The sequence below is a fragment of the Schistocerca americana genome, chromosome 3 (genome assembly GCF_021461395.2).
Source record: "Schistocerca americana isolate TAMUIC-IGC-003095 chromosome 3, iqSchAmer2.1, whole genome shotgun sequence".
NCBI lineage: Eukaryota > Metazoa > Arthropoda > Insecta > Orthoptera > Acrididae > Schistocerca > Schistocerca americana.
Window position 1 is genome coordinate 768,418,932 of NC_060121.1, and position 24,100 is coordinate 768,443,031.

At 40.2% G+C, this 24,100-nt stretch overlaps 1 protein-coding gene across 1 annotated transcript in view; it reads right to left on the reverse strand.

Annotated features, from left to right (window-relative positions):
- Positions 1-5,823: 5,823 nt before the first annotated feature.
- The window catches only part of LOC124606728 (UDP-glucosyltransferase 2-like), an 83,897-nt gene continuing 65,620 nt past the window's right edge, over positions 5,824-24,100 (reverse strand). The window contains exons 4-7 of the mRNA XM_047138760.1: positions 18,694-19,150; positions 18,393-18,615; positions 10,867-11,086; positions 5,824-7,610 (exon numbers count right to left, since the gene is read on the reverse strand). Coding sequence (XP_046994716.1) covers positions 7,334-7,610; positions 10,867-11,086; positions 18,393-18,615; positions 18,694-19,150 — 1,177 coding nt within the window. The 3' untranslated portion in view covers positions 5,824-7,333. The remainder of the gene's footprint in view (positions 7,611-10,866; positions 11,087-18,392; positions 18,616-18,693; positions 19,151-24,100) is intronic.

Sequence of the window (24,100 nt, forward strand, 5' to 3'; positions counted from 1 at the left end):
AATTTATCAAGGGCGCGTTATGCACTCATTCCAATACTCCACACCTAATGGTTTATTGCTTCTGCTGAAATTGTCCAATGCGATTAGTGAGCCAGTCCATAAGCCAGTAGCACAAACGTAGTTGACAACATTTTCGTCATTTTACGCAACTCAAATACTTCGATAATTGTGGATCGTATTTTCTTTAATCAATAACCCAGGTCATTCAGATACTTTTGAGCACAGACCAATTGTTTACAAAGTGTGTCAGAATTCCCAATGTAAACAAAGCGTACCAGCGTGCTCGTAGTTACAGTATTTAGCAGATCTGCCTTCTGCAACGTGTTTGTTAGACTTGTTAAGAACCGTTTATGTGCTGCACCACTTATTCATGATGTTTATAGATCCTTTAGCGGGACTATTTGGTCAATGGTGTCAAATTCTTGTGTGCATCATGATTTGCATTTTGGACATTCGTTGGACGGCACCTTAAGTCCATAACAGGAATGTGTTTCTCTAATAGTAACTTTCCTTCTAGGACTTCAGAATTTCCCCAACTCGTTCGTGCTCCTCAATTTCATAAAGATGCTTAAACCACTTACATCTCTCGTATGAGCCCAGTTGTGAATAGCAGGTCACTTAATGCAAGATACTAGGAGGATTGAAAGACAAATATTCCACTCGTGTCACCACTCCTTGTAAAAATTGCAACGTCTTGCAGTGTTATAGGTGACATTTAAGTGATTGTAACACTTATACGTAGCGGTTGGAAATGAAATCACCGCGATGAATGCTTGAAAACAGACTCCAGCAAGCCAGCAGGTTGGACTGTTGTAGCTGACCACGAACGACAGCTGCGCTATATCATCCATAAGTGTCAAATGTCAGTCATGATCAGAACAGTGTTCTGCGTAGCAGCTCGCAGGTAAGTCGATTCGAACGTGGGGAAACTGCTGGTGTTTGTACTCTGTATGTAGCCAGAGCCTATGGTGTTTCAAAAGGTATCATATCGAAGAGTTACACAGCACACAGGAAATGCTGGAAACCATATACGCTAAGTCACAAGCTACGTCAAAATGTGTGTTGCGTGATAGTGGCAGACGGTCATTAAACAAGATGGTGACGACAATATGGGGACAACAGCTGCAAAAGTCACTGCAGAACTGAATGTCGCACTCCGAACTCTGTCAACATCAAAACGACACGAAGGCAGCTCCATAAGCTGGGAATTCCAGGGCGAGATGAAATTCAAAAACTAGTCACCAGCGACCAAACTGCTTAGTTCATCGGTCCCTAAGCTTACACACTACTTAATCTAACTTAAACTAACTTACGCTAAGGACAACACACACACCCATGCCCGAGGGAGGATTCGAACCTCCTTCGAAACTCCGACGGGGGGAGCCATGCGAACTATGATAAGGCTCCTAAGACAGCGCGGCTACTCCACGCGGCAATGCAAATGCCGGTAACAGGAAAATCTGCTGCTGAAGCCGTAAATCCTGGACTATTGAGCAATGGACGAAAGTCATTTGGTCAGATGAGTCTTGTTTCCAACATCTGGCCGAGCTTACGTCACAAGAGTGAAACATGGTGGGGGTTCGGTGACGATTTAGACACACATATCGTGATATTCCATTAGCCCAAAGGATACTTTGCAAGGTCATGTTCCTGCCAAGAATTACGTGTCCATTTCGTCGCTGAGGTCTTCCATCTTCCATGGACTGGTTTTGTGACCATGAAGTTAAATTGTCGCATCTCTCCAGGCCATATCAGTAACCAGATATCAATGTTATTGAGCCTTTATGGTCTACTTTGGAGCGAAAGGTGTGTCATTACCATCCACTTGCATCATCGTTTCATGAAATTCCCCACCGTCTTGCCGGGATAACGAAAGCTGCTTCCAATGTCAATGATTTTCGTACACCGTGTTAGGCATAGTAATGTGTTGCGTTTTTGTTGTTTCCACATTTATGTCCACTCCGTGTATATCTGAATCCCTATTCCCACTGAGAGCTTCTGTAACATTCTGTGGATTGTCAAGCGATATTCTTCTATCTGCGTATTCCATAATATGTACTCGATGGAAGTTATCGTATAAATCGAAAATTGTGTACTAGTGTAAGACAATTATTATCCGCAATTTAGTTATACTTTTGTTTATTTTGGTACTAGTGTCGTTTTATGTTGGTGACGCATGCTTTATTTATTTGTTGTTATATCTTTGCAATTTTCAAGGTGCTAGCTTAGTTTTGTTATGCTACCGTGCTGTTAATCATTGCTTTTCCGCTCTCTATTTGCACCAAAGAAGAGCAACGTTCAGTGATCCGTTTTTTGTGGTCGGAAGCAGTATCAGGGGCCGAAATTCATCGAAGACTTACAGTACAGTACGGGAACAGTGTTTTGCCAAAACGGAGTGTCTACGAATGGATTGAAAAATTCCTAAATGGTCGCACAAGTGTTACGTACGACGAAGGAGCCGGACAACCGTTTACCGCCACAAATGAAGAATCCATTGAGTGTTCAAGTGAAATGATACTCTTAAACAGACGATTAACTATTGACGAAGTGGCACATCGTCTGCAAATCAGTCAAGGTTCTGTCTACGAAATCATCCACAACAGACTTGGGTTCCATAACAGTTTGTGCAAGATGGGTCCTAAAACAACTCACACAGTTGCATAAACAAACGCGCTTAGATGTCTGCTAAAAACATTTGGATCGCTATGGTAACGAAGGGGACAACTTCTTAGACAGGATGATTACTGGTGACGAAACATGGATCCATCATTACGAGCCGGAGAGTAAACGGCAGAGTATGGAACGGAAACATCCAAATTCAGCGTGTAAGAAAAAGTTCAAGACCCAACGGTCCGCAGGAAAACTGATGCTTACGGCTTTTAGGGACGCACAAGGTCCAGTACTGGAACATTATGGGGAAGGAGGGACAACAATATACTGTGTACGTTACACTGAGAAGCTTACTGGCAGGGTAATGCCTGCAATTCGAAGCAAACACCGAGGTTTGCTGTCAAAAGGTGTTGTGCTGTTGCACGAGAATGCCTGGCCGCATACTGGCGCCCACACTGCTGAAACGCTCCAGAAACTCAAATCTGAAGTACTGGATCATCCTGCACATAGCCCCGATCTTGCCCCTTCTGACTATCACTTGTTTGTTCCGCTCAAACAGATATTAAGGGACCGTCGATTTGCCTTGGACGAAGCAGTAAAAGAAGCGGTGCATTCCTGGATCGCAGCTCAACCGAGAACCTTCTTTTATGATGGCATCAGGAAGTACAACGATGGACCAAGTGCGTTGAAACGCAAGGACACTATGTCGAAAAATGATGTTCTTTTAAGTTTCCTATTTGATTACAATAAAGTTTTATAACTACTTTGCGGATGATGATTGATTTACCCTCGTATTAATATCACTTCGAAATATAGTACTGTATTTCTAATATTCTTTACGTCGTTATCTTCTATAATCTAAGACTTAAGTTTCATTGTCAATGGCAAGGAGGTATTATTTTGATCTATCATCAGCTATTATTTGTTCAGTATTGATGCACATAAATTGTTTTTATTATCAGACGTGCTAGTCATCTAATAATAGGCTTGATGTGCGGCGTAAGCTTCTAACGCTAATTAAAAGTAATAAGTACATTTTCCGCAGCTACTGCTATTTTCGTGTAATTTATGGAAACCAATCTAGAATCGAATGACTATGAGATCAAGAAGAAAAAGGCAGCTTTTGATTTATATATAGCCAGTGTAACTGCCCCTTCCTATTTTAATTGTTTTTTTCGGCAATCGGATTATTTATTTGCTAACTCGACGAGTAGAATAGGATGGTGATTAAATTCAGAAATTGAAAGGACTTTTGAGTTCTCTCGTGTGCCTGTACCAACCTACTCACTCCTTCCTATACTTATAGGGATCTATATTTACCGATGTTTCTGGGATGATAACAAGTTATTCAATTGAAACGCAGATTATTAACCCTCGAGATAAGTAAAATCTTAAAGTATAAGTTCTCTCTAGCCACAGCTAAAAGGTATACGCTCAGAAAGATTAAACTGTATCACTAACGATGCGACTTCTTCCTGTGTCCAATTATGTCGACAGTCACTTTAATGATATTCAGACTTCCACTTGGCATCATGGCCTTTCACGTAATATTCCACGCTCAATTTTCCACTTGTAACTTTCGATGCTACATCTTCCAATTCACAAACCTTCTTACGCGTTTACGGAAATACTTCCTCTACTCAGGTAACGTCTCAAAATCTAAATCAAACAATTTCTTCAGCGGCATAAACTTTGACCCACACTTGAGCCGAATCCCGATCGTCACCATCCGTCGCTCTTTTAATTCTCAACTGTCTCTCCCACATCTGCCCGAGAGCGGGGTCTGATAGAGGCGCCCCACCTGTTGGCGCGAAACTGCTCCGTCTCGAAACCTGTTACACGACCAAAAATATAGTACCGCTGGTTATCATCAATTATTATTAATAACGGTATCCATATCGCCATCCTTGTACTAAACTACGACTGACATGTACTAAAAGACATGTGTTTATCCTTGACATTTGGCCCTTTGTATGATAGCCCTCGGAATGAATGGCAAATCGGAAAATCTTAGAAAATGATGTGTGCGTTCCGTGACGAGTGTCTTTTAGGCAATGCCTTCACACTTACACGTCCACTCGACAGATATAGTAAATCGCGTGCAAACCTACTGAAAAAATTCGAGATCCCGTCATCACAGATGAAGTTAAAACACGTTCCTCCCACCTACTGACGTGTCATACGGTACGGCATCACAATGGAGAAGTTGCAAGCCATATTACTCCAACTGTGTAATATGGATCATTTTTCAGATCTACGACCGTCAATGTGAAAGCGAGAATATCGTGCAGTATACAGCCCGCAAGTTGTCCATTAATACACTTGGCTGTTTCGTGTTACAGTGCACAATGCACAGGTACGTAGATTGCTCCAAAATTCTGCGATGGAAAGAAATGAGATGCAATAGTGATTAAAATGTCATACATGGCGGCACGTCTAAGTCTGTAGTTTATTTGTGAATGTAGGAGGGAGGGTGGGGTGGGGGGGGGTCTCAGCTGCCAGAGACTTTGGTCATGTGTGTGTGGGTTGCTGGGTTGCGTGAGTGTGTTTGTGTGTTTGACAAAGGCCTTGTTGGCTGAAAGCTTATCTTGTAACAATCTTTTTGTTGTGACTATCTGTGACTAAGCGTCTCTGCTATACAGTGAGTAGCAACTATCCTTTTCATTTATATATATATATATATATATATATATAGATGAAAAGGATAGTTGCTATTCACTATATATATATATATATATATATATATATATATATATATATATATATATATATATATATATATATATATAGAACTGTTCCCCCTAGTTTGGTATACAGACATCCACAAGAGTAATGTAAGAGGAAAGTGACACTAGGGAAAAGAAATTCGTGTTCTGGTCTCACATATACATAATATAAAGGACAAAAATTCTTAAATTTTCTGAGTTACTAGTTTTGTTAGGTCTTTACACACTGAAATAAGCATGTTCATGATGTTTCACTATGATGGAGCATGTGTCAACTGATTTTAAAAATGTGGTTGTATCATGGAAAATATATACTCATTCTGATCATCAACACTAACAGTTACATTAAAGCTGCTGCTTTATGGTAACTAGACCAGGGTACATTGAATATCATGACATTCTCCACTTTTTAACTCCGTTATTTAATCGTATTACGTTAGAATATAGTGAACTTAGAATATCGTTAATCTTTTCTAGGCTTCGCTTTATTCATTTAAACACAAGCATACATTTAAAAAATCTTACTCCATTATTAAAGTTTCATGTCAAACAGAGCATTCACTTTATCGACACAAACAGTTCAAAATTTTTATAGCTGATGAACTTGATGTTTTCTTTGACAGAGTAATATTAAGCCTTGAATAGTGGAGGCTAGATTTATTTGTTTTTTATGCTCATTATGGTAATGTCGTTTACAGATTTCAACAAATTATTCATGAACGGTGTCGTTAGGAAATCAGCATACTGTAATACCCTTTTTAGCCCTAACAGTTAAGTCTAAATACAGATCTTTCACCTGTTCACATCTTTATTTTAGACTAAAAAATAGATTTCAATAAATAAACAAGTGAGGTAAAATTCATAGGAACTAAAAAAAATGGCAAATACCTCACTTTTCAATTGAATACTTCATGTAATCTCAATGTAAGGCCACGATGTGGGTATAGAGTGTATTGGCTGGTAGAAAACTGAAGAAAGAGATTAACTCAGTTGGCGGTTTCACAGAAAAATCTGAAGAACAAACAGATCTTGTGGCGTATAACATGTATTACTTAAGTAATAAAACAAAACGATAGGGATTAACCCATTAGTTTCATGGGTTCCTGTTTATTATCACTGCTGCTTAAATGATGTATTGAAGAGGGAATGTAATAAATAATGAGAGTATTGAGAAGTGCAGAAGAGGATATAATACTAGTACTAACATTGACAAATTATACTGTCCATATGACAGATAACCAGACAGATTCTGGTGAGCAGAAGAAAAAAATAGAAAGGACCGGCTACTTAATTCAGACCTTAGAAACGAAATAAAGTAACTGAGACCAACAGAGAAGAATTAAGACAATCATAATAGCGATAATAACGAAGATTCAGTAAGGAATATAGACTATGTCAGTAATTTCAGTAATGATGGTGTAAAAAAAGAGAAAAGAAAGTAGTATATGTTTGCCAGTGTAGTGTAGTTGAAAAATTATTTTTGAAATAACAAATATATTGATGTCAAACGCAGTCCTTTAATTTCATAAACAGGCTGGAGAACTACAAGACTGTGCTGGTGTGAAACTCGAAAATTGAAAATAGTCAGATATTAAGAAACTGGAAGTATTTAAAAATGATGTTTGGTAGCACATTAAAAAGCGAGTGGAAATACACAATGTAGGATGGAAAGACAGTCAGAGCAGCCTGCAGAAAACCTTGATAAGAAAATAATGCTTACATTTCGTAACTTCAGTGAAGGCAACAAGTAGCGTAATAGGATGGTTGGATGCTGAGAAACTGGGCTGCAAAGAAGACAGTATTTTCGACAGTCAATGTTAAGGTATAGAGTATAATTTTTTTTTCAGTTTCACCTTTTGCTTCATGGAAATTACATGTCTTTATGCCAGATGTACAACAAAAAATTTGGAAATAGATTTAGGCGTGGCTGCCGAATCCCATCTACTGCACTGTGAGAGGTAACTGGCAAATTGTGGGCACATTATGCATTCATAATCTCAGTGTTTCTTTAATTTTCTGGCTGGCGTCAACAGAGATCGTAGCCACAGAGTCAGTTTGTACAGGATAAACGCAGCCACAGCCGCTACAGCCAGTATGAAGCCTATGACGTCGAGCAGCAGCAGCTGCCACCAGTGCAGGTCGAGGGCTGCGCTGCGCAGGTGAGGGGCCCCCTGGTGGCGGATCACGTACTCCACCCACCACACCGCCCTCTCCAGGGACGTGCTCTGGTGCTCCCGGTAGATGGCAGAGAAGCGCTTCATGTTCTCCTGGTAGCTGCAACAGAAAAAGAAAGTTTCACCCAGTGAAGCTGTGGGAGAAGTGTTTCTGTAATACGAGAGACAGTCCAGTTGTTATAGAAACACTGCCCATGTCAACAGCTTCTACCATTCAGGCAAGCAAACAGTACGCAAATGTGCTATGCCTTAAAAATTGACTGTTTTCCGGTAGAAGGATCTGTAGGTGCCCTTTTCAAGGAAATCGTTTATAATTGGTCAGCTGGTTATGAGTAATATTCTTCCGAGGTTTTGTTTCATTATCTCGTTGGTACAGGCAACGACCGCGTTGTAGATACATGTGGGTGCGGCATTTCACATTGAGTTTAAGGTAGCGACTGCTCATGTACAGCGCAGATCAACTAACTTAGCGCAAAGGGCCAGTGTGTAAAATTCCGAAGTATCTTGTTGAGAAATACAAAGCAGTGGTTCAGTACTTGGTTCTTAACATTCAAAGGTCCACTCGCACGTCATTCCGACTTTGAAAAGAGAAATACAATAAAGAAGTATGAAAAATATGAGGCTATCAAGAGTGGCGTTTAATTCAACGATGCTAGAAAAAGAAAATTATATCATGGATTTATTTAATTACAGGAATGGTGAAAGTACACTCATGCTCATAAATTAAGGATAATTGCAGAATGTGGTGCCACACAACGTGGCACTACACAAAACTGGCGCTAATAGCATAGGCTAATAGGGAACACACACGACACAGATCTGTAAGTCCATGGAATTGGTGATTTTGAGGAAACCGTCCCGAAACACTTGTGCTACAAATGGGTCTGAGCACCATGGGACTTAACATCTATGGTCATCAGTCCGTGTGCTGCAAAACACCACTGTTTGCTGCGCATGTATCCTGACTTCAATAGGGGATGTGATCACTATGCACTCGTACGCAGGCCGCATAATGGGTTGGCATACTCTGAATCAGGTGGTCGAGCAGCTGCTGGGGTGTAGCCTCCCATTCTTGCACCCGTGTCTGTCGGAGCTCCTGAAGTGTCGCAGGGGTTTGAAGACGAGCATAGATACGTCGACCAAGAGCATCCCAGAAGTGATCGATGGGGTTTAGGTCTGGAGAACAGGCAGGCCACTCCTTTCGCCTGTTATCTTCTGTTTCAAGGTACTCCTCCACGATAGCAGCTCTATGGGGCCGTGCGTTATCATCCATCAGGAGGAAGGTGGGACCCGCTGCCCACCTGAAAAGGCGGACATACTGGTGCAAAATGACGTCCCGATACACCTGACTTGTTACAGTTCCTCTGTCAAAGACATGCAGGGGTGTACATGCACCAATCATAATCTCACCCCACACCATCAAACCACGACCACCATACAGGTCCCTTTCAAGGACATTAAGGGGTTGGTAACTGGTTCCTGTTCACGCCAGGGGAAAACCAGGCGAGAATCACTGTTCAGACTATACCTGGACTCGTCAGTGAAAATAACCTGGGACTTCTGTTCCAATGACAATGCACTGTGTTCTTGACACAAGGCTTTATGGGCTCTCCTGTGACCAGGGGTCAGTGGAATGCACCTTGCAGGTCTCCGGGCAAATAAACCATGTCTGTTCAGTCGTCTGTAGACTGTGTGCCTGGAGACAACTGTTCCAGTGGCTGTAGTAAGGTCCCGAGCAAGGCTGCCTGCAGTACTCCATGGCCGTCTACGGGCACTGATGGTGGGATATCGGTCTCCTTGTGGTGTTTTACAATGTGGATGTCCCGTTCTGTAGCGCCTTGGCACGTTTCCTGTCTGCTGGAATCGTTGCCATAATCTTGAGATCACACTTTGTGGCACACAGAGGGCCCGTGCTACAAGCTGCTATGTTTGACCAGCCTCCAGTCGCCCTAGTATTCTGCCCTTCATAACGTCGTAAATATATGTTACTTGAGTAATTTTCAACTCACAATCACCATTAGCACGTCTGAAAACGTCTGCACACTTACTCGCTGCACTGTACTCTGACATGCACCAGCACACCTCTGCGTATGTGCACTGCTGCCTGCACCACCGTGCAACGACAGCAGGTCAAATGCACCGCATGGTCATATCCTGAGGTGATTTAAACCCCAAAACCGCCCACCAGAGCGTTGTTTCACCATTTATCAGCATTATCCTTAATTTATGAGCATGTGTGTAGTTCATCGTCAATCAATATGCTTCAAGTTAGTCACCAGCAATCAGACGTAGTTTAGAAAAAAGACATCCATGCAGGACAGGATGAAGAAGACAAACAAAACGTCCTTTGGTAACTAGAAACTATATCAGAGAAACTGTCCGTCATAACGAATAGACCACCGGACATAAGACTGGTATTTTATTTGTACAGTTATATTTTGTTATCAAATTACATTCTGTTATTTAATTTTTTTTACCTTTATGACGGTTCCCTCATTGTAGATATCATTAAGAATGACGTTACTGTTATGTTTTAATGTGTTCAGGAGTCTGAAATAAAATTTGGTGAAAGAAATATTTACTCATTCTAACCTTGGAGAATGGCCTATAAATATTTATCAATGACCTATAAATGTTTATCAGAAGTATTACTTTTCACATTAAAAACATAGGTTAAAATACCTAGTATTATGGAAACATTTACTTAATAGTAGCATACATACTATTAAAATATACTTCCATGTTTGAATCAAGTAGTTAAAATATGTTAAAAGTAATTATTTTATCTCAAATAACCATACTGTCCTATGAGCCTTTCATCAGGAGAATGCCTTTTTTTGTATCAGAAAAAAACCCAAACTCTTCAGTTCTAGCCAAGTTTTTATTTAACAATAAAACCCTGAGGCAATCAAATTCTGGATTTTCTAATGTTATATTTAGGTTTCCCTTGAGAAACTTGCTGGAACTGGATCAATCAACAATAATCAAATGAGCACTCGTGTCTGCTCCACTGCTGGCTTACCTGGTATTAGGTTGAAGACAACTAGGCTCAACAGTGGATTTGTTCCTCAGAATAGAGAAATGTCTACAAATTCAAAGGAAATAACATGCTACGTTACATGTCTCTATCAACGTTGCTCTTGATGACACATTTAACACTACATGGGACAAATTGCGTTGTTTATACCGAATCTCCTTGCTACAAGAGTGCTCAATGCTTGGTGTACATACATTATGTTGCAGCACTTCATCTAAAATTAATTACACAGCTTGTTCAATGCACAAACAAATGGAAAATATATAAAACAGAAGTAATATCACAATTTTCTTTCAGAAAAATTCATTTTGTGATTTACCTAGGATTGTCCAGAACTGTCTGCACAGCGTTCAGAACCTTCTCTTTTGTGATTGTATTGAAGTCCAATTTCACACCAATTCCTGCTTCTATCATTTTTCCTACGTTGTGTCCCTGGTCACCAAAGAAGGGTATCCCAACAAGAGGCACACCATAATAGGACGCCTCGTTGAAGCTCTGAAGACCACCTTGAGTCATGAAGAGCTGCACATTCTTGTGAGCTGCAACAAGGTCGTGATGTTAGTCACACAGACTGTACCAAATGGTGTAGGGTTTGCAGGTAATGAGTGGTATGTACTGTTGTTTTCACAGTAATAGACTTGATAAGTGGTCATTCAGCATGACATTTTTATCGCACACAGTTCATTTACGAAAATACTACTCATCAAAACTTGATTTCCTTCCTTTCCTTATAAAAATTAATCTCAGCCACTGCATACTGCTGTGAATGAGAAAATGTACAACCAAAATAATTTAACACATTAGTACTCATCGACTTCTTTATATCGTTTGAAGTGAACTTAGGATTCAACAATACTGACTGACTTTGCTTGGCAAAAATTTTTATTTACAGTTTCGTATTACTATTATTGAGGATTATTTCAGTTTTCTGTGACGTGTTAGTGGAAGTTAAGAAAAGTTAAGAACTGAAATTTCATGAAATGATTCCAGAGGAGTAGCAAAATTATGAGAATTGTACAGTAGTTATATAAAAATATCTATACTGTATATATATAACATCTTACATACATGTGATTCATCATACTTCACCAAGCATACAACAGTCTGTACAGTTTTGTAGAAATTTAGAACCAAATAAATTGGTTAGTATTGTCATTTGCTTTCAGAGTACTTGTGTTTGCACATAAAAATGTGGAAATTCAGGTCAGCGAACTATTACTCTTTTCAATGCTCAAACATGTTTAGGTGAAAAGTCAAAGAATTCTAAATAATAAAAAAGTTGTATATAATATCCAAGAACTCAAATACGTTGTAGTATCATAAAAACTAAAAATAATACAGAGACCAACATATACACAGAAGAAAAGCATGTGAAATCAAGAAAGATGCGCCATTGTTACACACTACAGCACTTATGTTTTTACACATGTTCATTTAAGCAAATTTTTGTGATATATCTGTATCTCAAACATCATAATTACATGATGATATTACAGTACGCTCTATTTGTTCTGTATGCAAAGATTACTGGCTCCTGAGACATTTTAGTTTGTACACTAGTGCTATATTTTTGTTATACTTGAATGTTAAATATCACTTTCATTGCCTAACAAAAAAGGAGGAGGAAACAAAATTAAACTTCATGCGTTCCTAATAAAGACATGAAGTTCGGCTTGGAGGTAAGTAATATCATTCCCAAACATAACATTTCCGTTGTTTTCGTGCGGTATTTTTAACTCAAGATATACTTTGACTTTTTACTTGATTACTCCTGACCAGTAGTTACATCATTTTCAGTCTAATAATTATAGTTGTTACAAATCGTATGTGTTCAGTTTTGTAATACCTTCACATATGCAAACAGAAGCAGGCCATTAATGGTTTTTCTCCATGATCAGTAGTGTTGAAGTATGGTCCCATTAATGTAAAACAGTCAATACTGAAAAGTGTAGTCCACTTAGAGGTGCAGATAAGACTGTGCAAGAAACATCAGGTCATGAAGTTTGTGAACGGTTTGTGGGAAGACTGTTTGACACAGCGAAAAAACAAAACATGTGAGTGCATGTTAAGGTACTACATATAAAAGAATCTGCACTTATATCTGTTACACCCTTTATATGATACAGTAATATACATAATGAAATCAAAAACTGAATTATTTGATGATACCCCATCAGGGAGAGTTGGATTTAGTTGCGGATGACTCTAGCGCTACAGATAATGTGGTAAGAGAGAAAGTAACAGAAGAAGTGTACAACAATTTTTAAAACAATTATTAGATGGTTTCTAAAATGAATACCCTATTCAGTAGATTTGTAAATCGTACAGAAGAACATCAGCAGTTGCTGAGCTCATGACGATGAGTTAAGAACAATGTACAATGCTCCAAATTATTTCTGCTGAGCACATACATTCTGGTTTGGAAATCGAACACATGTACATGTTAAAATATTTTGCGTAGCTCCAATGGCTATTTGCTTATGGCTTAATTTTGTAACTTGATATGTCCACAGCAACTACACTAGACAAGACAGTGATACTCAGTACTCACTATTAACATTATCAGTGACTCAAAAATGAAATGAGACTATATGATTCTTTTCAAGTCTCAGATATCTCTAATGTATATGTGTAGACTGAAGCGACAAATGAAAATTTGTACTGAAGCCTAGATTCAAACTAAGGCCTCCTGCAAATAATGTGGATGTGCTAACCACTACGACACCCCAGCACAGTGGCTCTGCAGAGCTGCATGGACAACCTTAGCACACCTCCCACCTGAATCCAAATCCCTATCCATTCCTCGGCGCACTTGGTATTCCTGTTGTTCGAATTTAGGAGAAACACCAAGTGGACTGAGGTGTGAATAGGAATTTGGATTGAAGAGGGAAGTTTCCTAGAACAGTCTGTGCAGTTGTGCAAAGCCACTGTGTCAGAGTGTTGTAGTGGTTACAGCATCTGCCTAGTGAGTAGGAGACCTGGGCTCGAATCCTGGCCTTGGTACACATTTTCATTCGTCACTTCACACGGCTTATACATCACTAGAAAGCGAATTAAATATGCTCCCAAAAATCTCTGATTATTTGTCAAGCATATTAAACGAAAAAGAGGAGTATTCCAACGAAGGCAAGAAACCATATGAAAATGGTGATAGGGAAACCAAAAAATTTCTCAGGAGAAAAAAGAGAAAATCTGTGGAAACTCTAATCAAAAGAGCAGAAGAGGATAAAACTTCAGGGTATGTAAGTGACTTTTAAAGGTCTGTTAGGTTCTTCAGAAGAGGATATATACCAATCACATATGACATTAAAGACAAAAGTGGCGGTATAATTTTGAAAAGAACAAAATATATGGAAAGTTTGGTGGAATATGTTGAAGAGGTATTGTAAAAGTCGAGGATGGAAATACATAAATGAAGAAACAACATAAATATCAGATGAGAATGAAAGATACAGCAGACACAACCATGGTACTAAAACACATCTACAGAGAATCATGAAATATCAGTTTAACTACTTCTAGGTAGGAGAAACAATTGCAAAACAAATAAGTCGTGATCAATATTTGGAATGAAGAAAGAAAGGCAGCTGAGTGGCCTGGAGCCAGTTTCTCAGTTGCACTCAACTGCAGTGACTCGCATGTCCCTGGGCTAATACATCTGATGTTCCCAGGTGGCCACGCATCCAAGTAGTCACCTGGACCGACGATGATTAAGTACAACAGTTGAGAGAGATATCACATGAGAAATGAGAAGGATACGTATTGACTCGAGCCACCACTAATATGAAATTTCTATTAAAAGAAGTCAGATGAAAATATTGGAAATAAAACAAAACATTGGCAATACTGTCTGTTGATTTTAAGGATTCCAACGGTAGCATAAACAGATGAAATTTGTGGGAGAAAATGCAGAAATTCAGAATACCAAAGAAGATTACAAATCTTATAAAAGTTATGTGGGAAGGCTTGAAGCGGTTAGTGTAAAGGGAACACCAATACTACACAGTTTTCGACATAAAAACAGGAACAATGAATTTATTTGCCTTTCCAGAAGATGCAGCATTAATCGCTGAAAATTTAGATCACGCGAAAGTACTGGCGAGAAAGATATTTTAAAAAGCAAGGGAAGGCACATTAGAGGTAAATTACGAGAAAACAACATTCACGAAGGAAGAAAGAAAGAAGGCAAAATGGTACGAAATCCTGCGGATGGATAACAAGGTGTTGGAAGCACATGAGTTTAAATACCTGAGTCTGGTAGTAAATAAGAGAAATGACAAAAAACAAGAAATGGATGTGAGACTCAAAACGACATCCAGAGCATTATCAACAATTAATGTCATCCAATTTTTTCAGGAGGAATCAAAACGACGTTTCCGAAAATAAAACCCTTCAGAAGATACTTTGGCCTATTTTTAAGGGAGGAGAATGGCGAAGAAGAAAGGAGATACGTAATGAACCAGAATTGTCTCGGAAGCCAAGAAAATGTGGCAGATCGGCCTGTTACATGTATGTTGGAAAGGGGGGATCAAAATTGAAAGAAATGCCAGAGTGAAACCCGAAAAACGGTACCTTTAGGTAGACCGGAAATAATTTAAAGACGCCAAGTGGCCAACGGTCTTCACATATTTGTTGGGGGAGGGGCGGGGGGGGGGGGGGGGGAAAGAAGATGCCAAGGACAGATCGCTGTGAATGCGAGTGCTTGAGGAAACCGAAAACCTACAGCAGTTTGTGGGGCCAGGAAAGTAAGAGTAAGAGTATTTGGCAGTTGCATGAAATGACAATAAAACATTTTTAAAACATTTGCTTTCTACAACTCCTTCTATTTCACAGGCAAATATTTCATAAAATGTCGATAGAAGGTGTAATATAGTAGAAATAAATATTTACTTGTGTTTCGCTTGTAACATTAGTAACGTGGAAAAGAATAATGTATTCATTTCTATTAAATTCTAGCAATTGTGGAACTTAGCATTCTGCAAATGGCCAGTATGCAGTCATACGTAAGTCACGTTCTCTAAGTCGTTATACTGACTCATTCTACATAATGTTCATCGGGGATAATGCTAAAGACAGGTACTGAATTTGAAATGTTGTCTACGAATGTGTTTTTTATTGGGATTGTCATACAGGTTTCTTGTTTGCTTTTTTGCAGCTTTAGTTAAGGATTTCGTCAGAGATAATTTCCTTCTTTTCAGTTTATTGCAACGGAGAGCGGTATCACGTAGAGACTGTGTTGTGATGTTGAACCTTGATAGTTAAGGGAAACATATTTTATCTTTTCCACCTATAGTGTTAAATGCCATCTCTGTTTTCCTGACTCGTTGTGAGGGACTCTTTATCTGATCCAGCAGTCCAGATCAACTTATTTAAATGTGACCAACCGTTTTACTTTTATTATTATTATTATTATTATTGGCATTCAATTTCCATTTCTTATGATTGGATTCAGTAGCCTTATGGGTGTGTATAAATCTGTTTGTCTTCCTTCTCCGAGGTGACAAAAGTCGTGGGACAGCGATATGTACATATACAGATGGAGATAGTATCGCGTACACAAGGTATAAAAGAGCATTTCACTGGTAGAGCTGTGGTCTGTACTCAGGTGATTCATGTGAGGTTTCCGACGTGGTTAGGGTCGAACGTCGGGAATCAACATACTTTGAACGTGCATTGGTAATTGGAGCTAGACACATGGAACCTTCCATTTCGGATATCGTTAACGAATCCAATGTTCTGCAATCCTCACAGTCAAGTGCGTGCCGAGAACACCAAATTTCAGGCACTATCTCTCTCCACGGACGACCCAGTGGCCGATGACCTTCATTTAATGACCGAGAGCAGCAGCGTTTGCATAGAGCTGATAGTACTAGCAGACAAGCAACACAAGCAACATTGCGTGAAATAACCGCAGAAACCAATGTCGGACGTTCAACGCACTTATGCGTTAGTACAGTGAAGCGAAATTCGGCATCAGTGGGCTACAGCAGCAGACGGCCCAAGCGAGTGCGTTTGCTAACGGCACGACATCGTCTGCAGCGCCTCTCCTGGGCTCGTGACCACATCAGTTGGATCGTAGACGAGTGGAAAACCGTGGTCTGATTAGATGAGTCCAGATTTCAATTGGTAAGAGCTGATGGTGGGGTTCGGGCATGGTGCGCAAACCCCAAGAAACCATGGACTGAAGTTGTCAACATGGCACTGTGCAAGGTGTTGGTGGCTACGTAATGGTGTTGGCTGTGTTTACGAGGAATGGACTGGGCCCTCTGATCAAAATGAACCGATCATTGACTATAAATGGCTATGTTCGGCTACTTGGAAACCAGTTGCTGCCATTCACAGAATTTCTGTTCCCAAACAACGATGCAAATTTTATAGATGGTAACGCAACATGTCACTGGGCCACATTTGTTCACGAGTGGTTTGAAGAACATTCTGGGCAAATAGAATTCTTTCTATTGGCCACCGAGATTGACCAGCTAAATTCCATCGAACATTTGTGGGACGAAATCGAGTGATCATTTCCTGAACAAATTCCTGCATCGGTGACACTTTCACAATGATGGACCGCTATAGATCGTATGTAACTAACTAGCGGGGTATGAAAAATATTCTTCCTATGTTCTGTTGCATTATCTCATTCTCAGAGGTCAGGGCAGCGTTACTGATGAGTAGGCACGCAGCATTTGTCGCTCACTGTAGCGTACCGGGTGCTCATGTCAAGGCAGCTTCAAATAATCATCGCCAAGGTACTGTGTTTGAAATTCAGAAATATTTTGTTACGAAATACAAAGCAGATGGTTCAGTACTACACCCCTAACATACAAAGGTCTATATACATCATTCCGATTTTGGAAACAGAAATACAGTACAAGAGTGCTGAAAAACCTGAGTCTATCAACAGTGGCGTTTAATCCAGTGAAGCCAGAGAAAGAAAATTTTGTCATGGATTTATTTAATTACAGGGATGATGAAAGGATGAAAGTAGCTCATGGTCACACAATATACTTCAAGTTAGTCATCTACAACAGAAATTATTTAGAAAATAGACATCCACGCAGGACAGGAAGAAGAAGAGGGACAAAAGTTTCTTCGGTAACTAGACACTATACCAGAGAAACTGTCCATCGTAATGTAAAAACTACTGAACAAAACATTACTACTTCATTTGTATAATTATATTTTGCTATCAATTTACTTTCCGTTATTTAATTTTTGTACCTTTCTAAGGGCTCTCTGGTTGAAAGTATTATTAAGACTGACATTATTCCTATGTTTTAATGTGTAGTGAAGGCCAAAGTAAAATTTGGTGGAAGAAATGTTTGCTCAGTATAACCTACTGCCACAGATTTATGGGAAAAGGGATTGTAAATGTTTATCAGAAATAGCTCAGTATTTCTCCAGCGTATTTCCAACAATCTGTCGAGTCCATTTGTCGTCTAGTTGCTGCGCTACGCGGGGCAAAAAGAAGTCCGATACGATATTAGCAGCAATCTCGTGAATTTCGTCACCTCATTATATAATTAGTGTTAAGTTGTTTGTATACTATTCACATTTTATGAAGGATGCGTGGCTGGACATTAGGCACCACATCATTGTCTTAATCTCAAATGTAAAATAAGCGCATAAATAAAACTACATAAAGGAACTTATTGTCATTGTGGAAGAGCTCGTTTTCATTGGAAATTACGCCAAATTTTAGGTGGCGTACAGCAAACGGATCTGACATAAGTCAAGTATTCCCTGATTCGTAATTTAAATAATGTAAACAGCGAAAATTATCTTACAATAATTGAACACTACAGAGGTTAAAAATTAATAATCAGCAAATAAATTAAACGTTACCTAAAACGTCCTGTTGAGGAAGCCACTTCGCAATCATGACGTTGCTCGGTTTCCCTGGAAGGTCATCATCCTCAAACTTCCAGAGCACCCTCTGAGGGAGTTCCGAGAAAGCATCCATTAGACTTTGCCTTATATTCTTTGGAAGACTGTTGCTCTTCATATTAGACCCAAGACTGAAGTATATGGCCCCTTGTTCCGCATCATCCAGGAAAGACTGTATCTCCTATTATGACAGTCACATCATTAAACGGTGATTAGCGTGTTGTGTCATCACTAAACAGAATGTTACAGCGTGACCTACCTTTGGCAGGGGATTCGGCTTTCCCTTAACATGAAGTCCTGTCATCTGTATCACAGAAGGTTGCATTGGCTTCGGATAATCAGCAGAGAAATGAGTTGTGGCCAGCAAGAGGCTGATGTTGTACTGCATATCGAGCATGCTGGGCAGGTCACTTCCTAAATGTTCTCTCATCACCTCTTCCAGTGATGTCGAAAGTCTTTCGAACCGCCTGATGGATTGCAGCATCTTGTAGGCATTGTCAGCTCTTTCCAGGAATGTCATATGGTCCATGTAGCTTGTCTCAAAGTCTGGGTAATAAGCAGGATTAATTGGGTTACCCACGATGATATGTAAAAGTGGGTATAGCTCAGCTGACCAGAAACCAATAACTGGTGGAGGACCTAGTCTATGCACGAGGCCAAAGTGACAGTCGTATAAGAACGTCTCAATTATCGCCAAATCGAACTTCTCTCCAAATCTGTAACAAGCAACAACAATGCGCAATATCCATTACAAATCAACTCTACTAGTACTATAGCCATTCACTAGGATGCATCATTGTCTAGGTATAATATTTAGATAAGCTGCGATCATAATATGAAAGATAATGTAACCAATAGATACAAGGTACAAATTTTCATAGAAAAAGAGGGTTGAATTTAGAGCGATCCCTGTAAAGATTTCCACAGTTAAACATAAGGAAAATACCTTCCAAAATTCAAGTACTGTGTAAAATCACTCACACGAGCGGAAGCTTTTATAATGCTAGTTGAGAGTCAACAAAATAATTACAATGTCTCAAATTTCGAGCTTAAAAGAACTATTATTATGGAACATCGTACTATGTTGATGCATAATGACCCTGACAAAGCTTTCAGTGGATAAGATAAAATGAAGCACGTCTTAGCTGTTAAAACGAGTAATATTATCGAGGCCAGTGTAGAGTTTCTGCCACCGTTTACAGCTACCACGCAGTTGAACTAACAACCTGTTCCAGAGAATCTATCACTATAGTCGAGCCGGCATAAAATGATTGCTGACAGCTCTCAGTGCTGCTGCCAGCTTTCAACTGTGAAGCGCTAACGGCTGAAAGCGAAAACAGTACCTGTGTCAAAGGGCTGTGACAACACTGAGGCGTTACCATTGAGGCGTTTACTAAATTGTGCTGCCGCATTGGCTGAGGTAGGCCCGTCAATCTGACGCGCCCAGCATTCTGCAGCTGTCAGGAATCAACTCCGCAACTCACATGTGAGCGAATAGATCCAGATAACTGGGAAAAAGAGATCGAATTGAAAGGAGCACATATGCCTGGAGAGAGTCATACGTCGATAAAATACGAGCCCGGCAACAACATCAAATGGATGACATAAAATAGAGAAGCTGCAAGTGTTGCAATAAATAATTCTTGATGAGACAATGAAATTTTCACTCTGCAGCAAAGTGCTCGCTGCTATGAAACTTCCTGGAAGGTTAAAACAGTGTGCCGGACCGAGACGCTAACTCAGGACCTTTGCCATTCATGGGCAAGTGCTCTACCATCTGAGCTACGCAAGCCACGACTCACGACCAGTCCTCACAGCTTTACTTCCGCCAGTACCTCGTCTCCTACCTTTCAAACTTCACAGAAGCACTCCTGCGAACCTTGCAGAACTAGCACGCATGGAAGAAAGCATACTACGGAGACATCGATTAGCCACAGCCATGGGGGATGTTTCCAGAATGACATTTTTCTCTGCAGCGGTGTATGCGATTTTATGAAACTTACTGGCAGATTAAAACTGTGAGCCGGACCGAGACTCGAAATCGGGACCTTTGCCTTTAGCGGGCAACTGCTCTACCATCTAAACTACGCAAGCACGACTCACGACCAGTCCTCACAGCTTTACTTCCGCCAGTACCTTGTCTCCCACTTTACAAAATTCACAGAAGCACTTCTGCGATACAAACAGAACTAGCACTCCTGGAAGAAAGGATATTGCAGAGACATGGCTTAGTCACAGCCTTGGGAGATGTTTGCAGAATGATATTTTCACTCTGCAGCGAAGTGTGCGCTGTTATGAAAGATCCTGGCAGATTAAAACTGTGTGCCAAACCGATAGACAAACAGAACTGGGGTATATGGCTCAAAATGGCTCTGAGCACCATGGGACTCAACTGCTGTGGTCGTCAGTCCCCTAGAACTTAGAACTACTTAAACCTAACTATCTTAAGGACATCACACACACCCATGCCCGAAGCAGGATTCGAACCTGCGACCGTAGCAGCAGCGCGGCTCTGGGGGTATATGGAAACAGTGTTCTCTTTAAAGTACAAACAAAGTTTGACCCAACAAAATAAATCACTTTATATTTTAAAGAGAACACTGTTTCCTTATACCCAAGTTCTGTTTGTATCACATTAGGAAATTTTTTCTATAAATAATAGGTGTGGTATTGCATGTTTCTACTAGGCTACCGTATTTCGGACAATTGTGTCTCTAGCCAACGTATCACTAATTCTTTACAATTTGTAACAGTAGTTCTTACTGATGTGTGCGCTAAACGATCTCTGCATCCACAATATGCTTTTATATCCTTCATCCTTTTCATAATTATGATGATCTTTGTAATTAAGCCTCAGAAATAGTTATAATTTGCTAACATGTCCCAACGTGACGATTGAGATGTGTGTATCATTATGTCGTTAAATACGATAAAAATTGTCAGTCGCACCCTAAAGATTTTTTTATAAAACATAATGTATTTCATGACATTTTGACTTGTTAAATCATGACATGTATTGCACAGCCACCACTATTTACGTATTTGCCTTCTTAGTTTCAACGTAATATATTACGTAAATTAAAAAATTTGAACCTCTGACTTCCCACGCCAGATGGCGGTTGCTGTGCCATAACAAATTCTGTTATATTTGATTTCATTTTATTTGTATACTCGGTGATCAAAAAGTCAGTATAAATTTGAAAACTGAATAAATCACGGAATAATGTAGATAGAGAGGTACAAATTGACACACATGCTTGGAATGACATGGGGTTTTATTAGAACCAAAAACATGCAAACGTTCAAAAAAAGTACGACAGATGGCGCTTCATCTGATCAGAATAGCAATAATTAGCATAACAAAGTAAGACAAAGCAAAGATTATGTTCTTTACACGAAATGCTCAATATGTCCACCATCATTCCTCAACAACAGCTGTAGTCGAGGAGTAACGTTGTGAACAGCACTGTAAAGCTCGTCCGGAGTTATGGTGAGACATTGGCGTCGGATGTTGTCTTTCAGAATCCCTAGAGATGTCGGTCGATCACGATACACTTGCGACTTCAGGTAGCCCCAAAGCCAATAATCGCACGGACTGAGGTCTGGGGACCTGGGAGGCCAAGCATGACGAAAGTGGCGGCTGAGCACACGATCGTCACCAAACGACGAGCGCAAGAGATCTTTCACGGGTCTAGTAATACTTTTTTTATTCTAATAAAACCCCATGTCATTCCAAGCATGTGTGTCAATTTTTACCTCTCTATCTACACTATTCTGTGGTTTATTAACTTTTCTAATTTATACTGACTTTTTGATCACTCGGTACATAGTATAACGGATGTATAAGTTGCTGACGTATGGAAGTTTGGGGTTGGCCATGAGCCGTGTTCGAATAGCGTAATTATAAGATTACCGCTCGCGACAATCGGAAAATCGGGGGTCGACTCCCGGTCGAGCAACAATTTTTACTGTCGTCATTTCATCGTACAGCTGACAATTGTCCATATTTGCAATTTCGAATACGTTTCACGTATTTCATAACGGCTGTAGTTTCTGTAGTGCCTGTCCCTTTGGACATACATGCATTTCCAAAGAAACATTGCAAGGACTGCAATACCGTAGTTATATCTAAGTTGGCCACTTTGAAGAGAAAGCACGTCCTCACATGATCGCTATAAGTTATGTGAAAGTGGTAACCACGTACCTGTAAGTGGGTTGGAATGCTACTTTACAGAGAAAGCACGTCGCCACATGACTATTATACGTTATAACAAATCACTAACCACAGATCTGTAGATGGGAAGGAATGTTAGGTTTGGCTACCATCTCCACTGAATGGATACCGCTATAACATTGCTGCTGGTGTTGAAACGACCAGCGTTCACATCGTATACCGCTCACATCACCGCAAGGGAGTAAAATCTCCTTAAGTAAAGTGTCGTCAGCCTCCGGCGGGAGATTGAACACTCGGACATATATGTAATCCAGTTCCGCGTTAGCAAGGACCACACTTACGGAACCATCACGTTGTTTTAAGGTAACTCGAGAACTATGACACAAAAGCAAGCTATTTACTTGTAGTGGATCGAGAAACTTCACGAAAACGACATAATTAGATAGTTATCAGAATCAAGACACTACTATGAACCTCATCAGATACTACATGAATGATATCAACGACCCACTAATGAATCTCTAAAAACCTGGGCTTCACAGACTGCGTGGGTTTGCCGAAACTAAAGCTTACATTTCTTTTCTTGGAACACCTAACGCTATAGACCAAACGATAATGTGACCCACACGAAGACACAAACAACACTGTTTGTAAGGTGTCAGGCAAATCCAACACCTTCCATGAAAACCCTGACATGATAAGCAAATCCAGAAGTATGTCACATAGCTCCGAATAAATCGTGACATTAAATTAACCAAAGTAATACGAGTAACGAGTGAGCAAATGGAATACCACAGACTAACACAAGAATGCCTAAATGCATGTCATACCTTCCCACCGTGAGACAGACGCAGTTCCGAGGGGAGGAACGAGAACAGAAGCCGAGAGCAGAACCGTGTTAAGCTGGAAGGCCCTACGATAAGGGACGGACGGACACCCACGTCGCCAGCTAACTGCTAGGACCACACCACCCGCAAGTTTTAGCGTGAGACTTTTTCGCGTCTCTGTTAAGTCAAGACCACCCCCCAGCCAATGTTAAAAGCTAGAGCCCTCCAGAAGAACAGTATAGATCTTACGATAACACAAAAAGGGCTACACCACCCGCAAGTTTTAGCGTGAGACTTTTTCGCGTCTCTGTTACGTTAGGACCACCCCCCACCCCATGTTTAAACATAGAGCCCTCCAGAAGAACAGTATAGATCTTACGATAACGCTAAAAGGACCACACCAGCTGCAAGTTTTAGCGTGAGACTTTTCGCGTCTCTGTTACGTTGCAAACTTTAAAAACATTGCCCCACCACGAAAAGTATAACGTTTCTCATTGGATAGACAGAATTTTTGTAGGCGGAGCTTAAGGTTAACATTGAGACCCTGATTGGTCAGATGAAAACACAGCCAGATAGTTTTTTTAAACCAACTTCGGTAAACTATAGTAAGGAGAAGTTAGGAGAGAGTTGCTTCAGAGTTGCTTCGGAGGCGGCGAGGTGACCGG